The 11,096-nt window shown below is 35.5% G+C and overlaps 2 protein-coding genes across 2 annotated transcripts; one reads left to right on the top strand and one right to left on the bottom strand.

Moving 5' to 3' along the window:
* The first annotated feature begins 3,808 nt into the window (after positions 1 to 3,808).
* Positions 3,809 to 5,136, top strand: LOC118753837. Its single transcript, XM_036488709.1, has 2 exons — positions 3,809 to 4,268; positions 4,335 to 5,136. The coding sequence occupies exons 1-2, from the start codon at positions 3,832 to 3,834 to the stop codon at positions 5,065 to 5,067; spliced, it is 1,170 nt and encodes a 389-aa protein (XP_036344602.1). The 5' UTR covers positions 3,809 to 3,831; the 3' UTR covers positions 5,068 to 5,136.
* LOC118753838 (39S ribosomal protein L50, mitochondrial-like) lies at positions 5,062 to 6,105 on the bottom strand. The gene is made up of 4 exons (XM_036488710.1): positions 6,003 to 6,105; positions 5,683 to 5,777; positions 5,425 to 5,627; positions 5,062 to 5,369 (listed from the first exon to the last, which is right to left on the bottom strand). The coding sequence occupies exons 1-4, from the start codon at positions 6,042 to 6,044 to the stop codon at positions 5,134 to 5,136; spliced, it is 576 nt and encodes a 191-aa protein (XP_036344603.1). The 5' UTR covers positions 6,045 to 6,105; the 3' UTR covers positions 5,062 to 5,133.
* Positions 6,106 to 11,096: the final 4,991 nt, after the last annotated feature.

The following is an 11,096-nucleotide window of genomic DNA, read 5'->3' as shown; positions in this document are numbered from 1 at the left end:
ACCACAACGTACATGTAATCACTCTACTACGGCGGCCGCCAAAGTACATATGTTACATACATATATATAATAATAATAATTAAATAAAAATTAATAAATGTAGACAACAATAAAGGAGAGAAAAAAACTTTAGAATTTAAGTTGCCATAAAGTAGGGACAATTTAACAAAACTAAAGAATGTGAACTCGATAGAAGTGAAATAACTTCAAAGTAGAAAATGTGTGTGTATGTATATAAGAACCAAAAATATTAAGGAAAGTAAGGAGTAAAACAAAATTAAACGAAATTAACCCTAGGACATTAATGTTACTCGATTCGACTAACACTGTTTATGTTTTGTGGTGAAGTTTCTTGGAAATTCATTTTTGAAATGGAATTTTCGTTAATTAAAGCCGAATTGTGCTTGGCCGATATCGGATATTTGCGGGCGAAAATTGCTTACAAAATTGGAATGAAAACTAGATTTATGTGTACAATCACGGTCAGCAAATAATCTGGTTAAGTGTGCGCATCAATTCGGACGGTCAAACTGTTCGGCCGAAATCGGTCGTCCAATCGGATGCAATGTGCGTCTAGCGTAATAACTAGTGTTAACGTATTAAGAAGATGATCAGTGTTCTAAGGTTATATAAAGAGAGAGGAGTCCCAAAATTATTCAACCAAAAAGTCAACAAGAAAATCGAATTAAATTGTAAACATAAACATATATATGCATGTATATACAGGTATATACTCATATATATCCATACATATATACTCATATATGTATGTAGGGAAGAGTTAGGGTCACGTAAAATGATAAAGCAAGAATAGTATACAATTTATTGACTAGCTTGAGATTAACTCAACCCAAACAAATTTAATCAGGTCAAATTAAATAAACATAAATAAAATTAATATAAATTACCTCAACCAAATGTGAAATGAAATTAAATAACACGGAATCAAACAGAATAAATTGAACAAATAAACACAAATTTTAAATATAATAAAACGAATTATATATATATATAGATAGATAGATAGATAAAATACCATAATACCACATAAAATAAAATGAAAGTTTCACTAAGAAATTTGAAAGTTATACAAATAAATAACCAAACATATAAACTAAAATAAACCACAATTTAATATAAATTCCAGTAATGTAATTCTAAATGAATAATGAAATTATAACAAAGAAAATGGCCAAGATATAAAAGAAATTAATATGAACCCTAATAATAAAAGATCCTAAAACGAGAAAGAAAAAACTTTTATACAAAAATACAGAACTGGCTTAGGCTTGCTTAGTTTACTTACCTGCTTTACATTCTTTCAATTTTGGTGCTAATATACTTACCTGACTTACATAATTTAACCTTTTGTTTATTTACTTACCGGATATTTACCCTTACTGAATACTTACCTACCCCTAACGTTACAGTACTTACCCTAATATCAGTACCTATCATATAAGTTTTGACTTCGGAAAAGAAAAATAAAAATTTGTAAGGGATAGTGCTAGGACCTAACACATAAGACTCGATCAAAATACGTTCTTACAATTGTTTATGCGTATCTTAGACTAAGGAATGTTAGCATTAGGATATACATCGCAAAAAATATAGAAAAAGGGTTTTTCTTAACAGCGGTCGTCCCTCGGCAAGCAATGGCAAACCTCCGAGTGTATTTATGCCATGAAAAACAGCTTCTCATAAAAATACAATCGCCGTTCGGAGTCGGCGTAAAACTGTGTTCTTTTTCGGTCTATTTTAAATTTAAAAAAGCTTTTGTTCGTTAATTTTGAGCTCCAGGCCGGTTATTATATAAAACATAGATTTTGGTAGTTTTATTTATTACATTATTGATGTTTGCTTTTGTTTTGTAACGGATTTTTTTTTTTGAATTTTGAATTGTTGTGTGTCCGTCCGTTGGGATGTTTGACAAGGCATGACTTACCTCTGCTATGGCGCAGGGAACAGCGGTGAAGGCAAAAACCTAGCCCAGCTGACAAGACAAGCCACAGTGAACCCCTTTTGTGTCATGCCATGTGTACCATAACAATATTTGAATATATGTCCATCTCGCGACAAAATTATATGGTTACCCGGATTGGGCTATTTTTTTATATTTTTTTCAGATTAATTTTAATATTTTTTTTTTGAATATAATTTAATGCGGATCAACTGCAGTTAATTCCCGAGATAATTCCGAATAAAGGTACGACCGCACTAGGCGACGCGACACGACACTACACAGCGCGGCAAAATATTCCTTGCATGGATTCTTATTATCATTACGCTGCAGCGGAGCTACGCGACGCGACGCTGCGCGGCAAAGTTGACCAACTAGGCAAAAATGTGGCGTCGCATGGTGTCGCGCAGTTCAGGTGCCGCATAATGCGGTATACCCACAACTTAAAGAAATTGATCTCGAGTTGTGAGTGAATATTCACATGCATTTTATTCAAGAAGAAAATTGTATGTAAATAAACAGCATTTGAGGAGAATTCGCCAAGGAAAATAAAAATAAAAGGCACTAACATTACACCAGCGTGACTGGCTTCCATCTTGTTTGAAGGTTTTGACGCAAGTAAATAAAAAAAATTTGCAGCGAAGTGTCGCGCCGCTGCAGTTTCAGTGCGATATACCAAAAAGTGTCACGCCGTGTCGCGTAGTGCGGCTGCAGTGTCGCGTTGCTTAGTGCGGTCGTACCTTTAACGAGTTGATTCGGAGGGTACGGTTTAGTACGTTGCCGATCTATTTCGAGGTATTGCGTCCAAAGGGGTGACCCGATCCAAATTAAATTTGCACACACTTGTAGCCAAGGGTCTACACATTACTCTAACACCCACTTTTGTAATTTTTAGTCACTAATTTATATACAAATTGGGTTAGAAATATGCCCTTTTTTGTAAAATTCGGAAATTAGCGTACATTTATCACTCCTATTCTCCTTAAAGCAGCCGCTTCACCAAAATATTTTTATATTCTCCTTCACTTTACACTTTACTCGATGAGTTATAACTTTCTTTATGACTTTAATATTAATCAATTAATCACAATTTATTAAATAAAAACACCTTCTAAATCATGCGTCTGACTTTGGTTGCATATGCAAATGAAATGGCGGAGTTCAGCTGTCAAACTCCAAAATATGCAAAAGAATGAGAGACAAAAGAAAATAGGATATAACCCAGTAAGTATTAAAAATATACAAAGGTGTTCTCTGCGAAAGGTGTTCAGCTCCTTTTCTTCGCAAAACAGAAAGAATTCTACTGCCTGAGGGTTATAATCCCTAAGTGCGGCCGAAGGCCGCCTACGCATAAAGGTGTTCAGCCCCCCTTCTTTCGCCTGATAACCACCTTGGGATAACTTCTTTTATTTAAAAACCCCACAGATTGTTAATTGAGTTATATTCCACTTCAAACTGCTCAATTTCCCTCGGTAAATGTTGTTTTTTACCCATTTTCAAACGGTTCCCTAGGGCCCCGAAGCGGGGATGCGACTTTTTTTTTAAGTGGGGCTGTCCCCTTTCGAATGGGGAGGGTTTAGGGGGCCACGTCCCCTCCTCCTCCTCCCCCCACTCCAAAAACGACCTGCAAATAACTAAACATTTCCCGATTCGGATCAACGCTGCCGTCTGTTTAAGCTTTAAGATAAAAAAATTAGAGATATATTTGATCCATTTTTTGTATTTTTTACGAAACATTTTTTTCATGACTCGCGGCAACACTGCTGGCCTTATATTGGGATATCGATAATTTGAAAAATCGATAAGTGTTTTACATTAATATTTCAATAAATCTTTGATACTCGGCCAAACTAGCATACACTATTTTAAACATGGGAGAAAGCGACGATAAACAAAATAACCCTCATTTTCAGATAATTCGCGATCCGAACTTGGCAAAGAATCGAATTTTTGTGGGAAACCTGCCGACATGTACACGTGAAGAATTGGAAAGTATTTGTCATCCGTACGGAAAGGTATTGGGATCTTTGGTTCAAAAAAATTTTGGCTTCGTTCAATTCGAGTCGGAAGAAGTGGCTAACAAAGTCGCATCATCACTATCCAGATCAATTTTCAAGGGAAATATAATAACTGTTAGAAACGCTGCGTCTAAGCATACTCCTAAGCGACAGGCTACTGATACTGTAGGAACTTCAAATACGAACGCTGGTCACTACAGTGGAGGAGATAATGTGACCGCTAATACCCCTTCAAACCTGAATCCAGATTACAATGATTGCGAAATTATTGTGATTGATCGACGCAATACGTAAGTAAATTTTTGATTTGGGAAAAAAATATAAAATAAAAAAATGTGATCTGGTATGAATTACAGGAAATATGCCGAGTACATTGAACAACGTCTTAAAGATATAAACTTAAGAGTGGACGTGTTGTTTCCAAATGAGGATGTGCCTCTCGGTAAAGTACTCATTAATATTTCCACTCGGGGGTGTTTATATGCCATATTGGTTACACCCCAACACGAAGAGCACAACAGCATAACAGTGAACATATTGTATGGTCAGCCTGCAGAGCACCGAAATATGCCGATGGAAGATGCAATACAGTTAATAGCAAAAGATTTTCGTCAAAAGATGGCTACTGATGCGTCCAAGAAAGCAGCATTTGTTCCAGCTTTAAATAAAGCTGTGCCTGTTGCCCCCATTGGTGTTCCATCGTTGAAAGATCGGCACTCTAATGCGATCCAAATACTAATTAATTTGCTTGCTGACAACATGCCACTTACAGTTCTTCAATATGATAAAATAATAAAATACCTTCAAGAGCGTCGTGACCTACAAGTAAAAATAGAGCTAGGGGATGCCGCTGATATAGCCACTAAAGTTCCCGATCCTGAAATCGAGTTACAGAAGAGGATCCTTGATATTATGAACAAACCGTCTGTGGCAGAAACGCATTACAAGCTATTGTACCCATCTTTGGAAGCCGTTAAATCAGACTACCGCGTTATGGAACTCCTAAAAGACGTTCGGGTTCAAAAAGCGCTGGAATCTTTAATGGATTCTAATCTTGTCGGCACCGTAGAAAACTATATGAAGTTTTAGCTATAATCGTTTTATTAATATAATAACAGCTGCAAACTACGTAAATACATTTAAGTAATCTATATTTTATGGCCAAGATCGTTTTGCTTCATGCCCTTTATATTTGCCGCGATATTTTAAGCCCGTTACAAGGGTTGAATTTTTTGGGAATGCAGTTTGGCCATTGAACTTTACATCAGAGTCTGGATGAAAACGAACATATTCATGTTGTATGTGTAAATTCTCGGGAAGATCAGTTGCTTTAAGAGAATCATAGGGAACTGTAGTGTTTACAGGTGTGTTATAAAATTGGAGTACATCGCCTGAAAGAAACTTGTAACTATGTACTGACATCGGCAATTCATAAGCTTATCTCACCTATGCTTTGCAATTCGTGTATTCGAGAGTTTGGGATACAATATTGGAAGCTCTTAAAACAGGCATCCAAAAACGCATACTTTTCTTCCAAGTTTTCTAGTCTGTATTCATTCGCTGTAGATATTTTCAGGTTTGCACATATTTCACTTACTTTTTCAGCAACGTTGGTAACCGGTGTATACGGCTTATGCGATCTTAAAAATCTACAATCAATTGTTTAGCTTACTGAAGAAATATCGATTTCAAAAACATAGTTACCCTTTGGAAGCTAAAGACTTTCCCATATCAACCACTTTGCGCTGTGCCTGCGGATACGACTTTCTTGAAGCAACATTGGCGTAAGTTTTGGCTCCCTGCCAATTTTAAAATTGAATAAATGTGAACATTTAGTAGAGTTTAAAAATAAGCGTGTTCCAGGTACTTCAGGACATGCGAGTTTTACAGGATTTTACACGAAATTCTGTTTTTGCCATTAATAAACCATATGTAATGTGTCGTAAGGGGATAGCTTCCTGTAAAATCATGAAGTACCTGAACCAGGCTTAATATTGTTATAGTATATTCTATCCAAGACTTACAGATTCCCTTAAAGTAAGCTGCAAACTTTTACGTAAACTCATTTTCGCACTTTTCTTCTAATGTAAGGCATGCGCGATATCGATACGATATTCAATAGAGCTGGTGTATTATCGATAGTATCCATAATTGAAAACTGTCACAGCTATCGATAGTTTTTGAAAACTGCCGATGTCGGTTTCAGCGAAACCTCTTTTCATCTCTACATTACATTGATTTTTTTATCCAAGAAAATTCAAAGTACAGTAGGCAAAAAAAAGTTTGTTATTGGAATTTTAGCAAGTATAAGCTTACACTGAGTTATAGTAAAATTTAATAAGCTATAAAACAGCTTCCACAAAATTTGTATAGAAATTCGAATTAAAAAGCTTGAAATTTTAATGATTTTGTAGTTTTTTATGTTTTGTACAACTTTTATAAAAAATTTGTAAAGACTAAAAAAACAAAAAAATAGTCAAAACTGCTGAAAATGTTGTGGTGCTATTATTTTGACCAGTACTTTATTCGTTTATATTATGTAGATACAACTTTAATGTCCTGTCGTGTGGTGATGTCGTTTTCGATGTGTTCAGAGCTTAAATAGTCGATGCATCGATGTTTTTTTTTAAACTGACATCTCTAGTAAATTGAACCGCCATTCCAGTTTTTTAACTGTACCAAGGCGAATTTATGTGAGGTGGTCAGCCCTATTCTGTTGCCCTCACAAAAATCACCATACGCACTATTGTGAGGTTTCTGACTATTGTGAGGTTATCCCTATGCTGGCGTAAATTTAAAAGCTCATATGCTCACAATTGTCAGGAAATTTATGATGTACGAATGAGAGCCTCACAAGAGAAAAACAGCCGATTTTTATTGAGCAATTGAATAATGTTTTGTTAACTTTCGTTCGCTATCAGTGTCTGTGTTAAGTTTTTTTTAAACTAAAAGTATATTCAGTAATGGCGGAGTTATTGCTTGTTTTTGCGGCAGTTTCGGAAGAGTTAGAGCAGGCATAGGATTTCATTTCCATACAAACTTTTGCTCCAAGTTGTGGATCGCAAACTGTGTGAAGTACTGGAGCTACTCCTGCTTTGTTATTTCTTTTTAAATTCGCCTAGGAAATAAATAAAATTAGTAATTATCAAAAAAATAAACAAATTGCAATAATATTTACTTTTCCTGTTGTTCAGCATCCATCTTTTGTATTTATTTTATTTACGTAACCGCTGTTAGACAGCAAAATGCTTTTCACCTCGTGTGGTGATTTCGTTGAGCTTTATCTTGTGAGGTGTGGGCTAGAATAACCTCACAAAATAGACCTCACAAGAAATCTCACAAAGTTTTGCTCACAACTCAGTTGTGAGGTTTTATTAGAATAGGGCTGGGTGTTACTAGGTCAGCTGATTTTGTGTATGTGTTTCGCCGCACGGCGTCTGATGCCAATTAAAAAATTTTGTTTGAATTTCTGTACACACTCTTCATGTCTAGTTAATTCTAACTCCCAGTTAAACATCTTTATCGACGTTATCGACACCCATCATATATCATGTGATCGATAAAGCAGTTAACGTGCTTAACTGAAGGAGGAACCTCCAGTTAGCGTTACTGTACGCGACAGATTTTCCCCCCATACAATATTTTTACTAGTAACACATAGTGAATTCAATTTTTAATTTAACTTTTTCAGTTCTTCTCTCCACCGTTTCGCGTTTTCAAAACCTTTTTCCGCCATCTGAATACGAAATTTAAAGTTATAAAGACTTTTGCTTGCATTTTTTTTGGTTTACATTTTCATGGAAAGGCCCATATGCGTAGGCAAATTCACCAATTAATTTCATTAATTTGGGTTAAAATTGGCTGCATAAACACCATTTCATGAATTCAGTTATACACGAAAGTGAACCATGAATTCGGCATCGTTTCATGAAATCGTGAAGTGCAAGTCCGGCAACGCCACGTTTCAGAAACAGCCGTTTACTAGGGTTATGATGTTTTTAGAGTAAAAAGCATGAGTGGCATAACCAGGATTTAAAACACTGGAAAAGTAATGAATAATCGATGAAATATAAAATAAATTCAAATAGAATGAATTGAAGATATATTATAACCAATTTAAATATAATATGGTGCATTGCCTGGTACCAACGGCCTTTGAAAATTCAAAAGGAGGCCAAAAATGTCACAACCCTACTGTTTAGTTTCTCGCCAGAGCGTTGCCACTTTTTCAAAGCACTTTATTTCATGCATTCACGAACTATGCATAAACGGGACCATTTTTGAATTCGTGAAGTGAAGAATTCATGAATTCTGTCGCATAAACGTAAGATGAACAAGTAAGAAAGTCTAAGTTCGAGCGGAGCCGAGCATTAAATACCCGGCGGAAGTACTAAATATATGTTGTGCACCTCTGCGAAAGATACCGCTAGATGGTAAGCCGGGGTGTATCAATTTTAGGTAAATTAGCTTCCTTAAATTTCGAATATTGAAGTTTTATTGGTGCAGCGGTTACCAGAATATACACATGTAACCATAAGTGGGCGTGGCTACGCCCATTTTCCAAAAATTTATAATATTCTTATTGTAAATATCAATTTTGAGTGAATACTGATTGTTACTAAAATATCGCAGTTTTCGTATATCTGAAAATTACCGTTATATGGGCGGTAAGCGTGGTTATTGTCCGATTTTGCCAATTTTCAATACCATCTGTCCTACGCCTGAAAGAAGTGCACGCACCAAGTTTCGTTAAGATATCTGAATTTTCACTCAAGTTATCGTGTGCACAGACGGACAGACAGTCATCGCTTAATCGATTTCTCTTTTCATTCTGATCATTTATGTATACATTTGCCTATATCTATCTCGATTCGTTTTGCCTGTTATAAACAACCGTTATGTGAACAAAGTTATAATACCCTTGTGCACAAGTGCGCGCGGGTATAAAAAGGGTTGACTTCGTGAGAGTGCACCCCGCTTTGAACCAAATGACTTTATGGGGGGTGTAGAGGGGATCGTACACATCACAAAACTGAAAACCAGACGGCGAGTAAACTCATAGTTTACGAGTAACTTGTTAAAGTTGAAAATATCACCTAACAAAATGTACGATAACAAACCATTTCAAACAAATGCAATGTGCAGAAAACACACATTTCAACTAAATTAAGCTCTTTGAACGTTTATCTATTTTATATTTTATTAATTTCATTATTTATCGATGAGGAACACGTTTATAAATAATTTGTTTATTTTCTATTAGACAACCGAAATAGTATGTATGAATGTATGTATGGACAATGACCGAAACGAAGATGGCCGGCCGCACGTGTGAGTTATAGGCTGTTTTTGCTTACGCGTAAAAGCACATTTAGCGCATTTAGCTCTAAATGCTACTCTAAATGTACATTTATCCATACAAAATTCGTCACCTAAATGCAACTAAATGCAACTCCATTTTTGCATTAAGAATCTAAATGCTAAAAGCAACCCTGTGATCTTCCAAAATTTCCACGATTCGAACATGGTTTAAAGAGAAAAAGTGGCAACATTGCTTTTTCGAGTATACAGTTGCTAGCTACGTTTCAGTGATCGCCGATCGAGATTTCTTTTATTTCGCATTACATATTTGGATAAAGAAAAGTTAAGCAAATTCAACATCGATTTGATGCTGATAGAAATCTGGATCAATTTGTGATCAACTCGGTTCGTTTTGTTTCCTAATTAAGTGAGAAAATTTTAATTGACAGCACCGACAAATGAATATATACACAAACAAATTTTCGGTTATGGTTAAAACAATACAAGTTTTTGTATTGAATTTTTGGTTTAAAATTTATTTTTTCCTTTTCAGTAGGGTTTTTGCACATTATCTTCTGCGTGAGAATTGATCGTAATATATACGCATCTAAATAAGAGACTGGAACACGGTTGTTTGTCAAAAGCATACGATTTCGAACTCGCGTAAATGTACATTTGCTAAATGCTATAGCATGAACGCTCTTCGAAAACATATGTTCGAAAGTGCTAAATGTTGCATTTTAAATGCAGCAAAAACGCTGCATAACGTGTTGCTAGAATACGTTTCGAAATGTGTTGCCAGATGTTCAAAGCTTAAGAATATTATAAAGGCGAATATAATAAGTGCTATTTTATTATGAGTTTAATAGCTATTATGAGTATTATGTGCGCAGATAATGTAATTTTTCATAATAATATTGATTGTATGATTTAAATATACATCATAATTATAATATAGTCACTTTTATTGTTGGGAAGTTCTGCTCAAAAATACTTCTACTTCAGAAAGAGGATTCTACTTTGTGAAGGTTTACGGCTTGTTTTGGCCTATTAAAGGGCCATCGCTAATGCACGCTTAAGGCGATCAAGACAGTGACTTTCTTCTTTAAGCTGAATTGTTAAAAAAAAACATTAAATAAAAATAAAACTAAAACAAAAACTAATTATTAAATTAATATGCCTTGCGTTTGTGGTCAAAGAGCCGAAAGAAGTGCTAAAGCAAAAGTGCAATGTGCCAAGTGCAATGACTTTTTTCATTTGGGATGTGTTGGTGTCCCGTCAGCCGATGTGGAGTTCCTACTTAGCTCGGTAAATCATTATTTTTCCTCCACCTGCCAGTGTAGATGAGAATGTTATATTAACAAACGATACTCACTCGTATAATTCGAAACAAGTGCACAATGCAAAAACAATGCCTAATGTGCACGATTGAGAGAATACAAAGGTTGCGCCGATCTCGGACCGCTATTCCTCTCTTAACGAATTTGACAGAATCGTTGTTTGCATTACGTCACACTTGTGCAACTTGTATACGTTTTCCTTGCAACATTATTTCTTCTTCTTCCATTCTTGCTCACGTTTTGGGATTTCTCTCTCGCAATTGCACCAGTGTGACGTCACACAAAAGTTATTCTCAAAAATCCTCTCTGATCGGCGCAATCTTGTATTCTATCATTCTTGCCTAATGTGGATAGTGTAAATGAGAATGCGATGTCAACAAACGCAACTAACTCGCATACCTCGGTAGAAGGAATTGAGAATGCGATGTCAACATACGAAAACAATGCAAAACTGCCCCTCTCCACAGGATAAAGTTT

The sequence above is a fragment of the Rhagoletis pomonella genome, unplaced genomic scaffold (genome assembly GCF_013731165.1).
Source record: "Rhagoletis pomonella isolate Grant_MI unplaced genomic scaffold, Rhpom_1.0 Rhpom_scaffold_02929, whole genome shotgun sequence".
NCBI lineage: Eukaryota > Metazoa > Arthropoda > Insecta > Diptera > Tephritidae > Rhagoletis > Rhagoletis pomonella.
The sequence above is the reverse complement of the archived record's forward strand: the minus strand, read 5'-3'. Positions and strand labels throughout refer to the sequence as shown.

Bases quoted from the DNA above. Each gene is read 5' to 3' on its own strand.
- LOC118753837 (XM_036488709.1), top strand. From the start codon at position 3,832: ATGGGAGAAAGCGACGATAAACAAAATAACCCTCATTTTCAGATAATT. The intron at 4,269-4,334 runs GTAAGTAAATTT...TATGAATTACAG, and splicing joins GTGATTGATCGACGCAATAC to GAAATATGCCGAGTACATTG.
- LOC118753838 (XM_036488710.1), bottom strand. From the start codon at position 6,044: ATGAGTTTACGTAAAAGTTTGCAGCTTACTTTAAGGGAATCT. The intron at 5,628-5,682 runs GTAACTATGTTT...AATTGATTGTAG, and splicing joins AAGTCTTTAGCTTCCAAAGG to ATTTTTAAGATCGCATAAGC. The intron at 5,370-5,424 runs GTGAGATAAGCT...AGTTTCTTTCAG, and splicing joins ACACGAATTGCAAAGCATAG to GCGATGTACTCCAATTTTAT.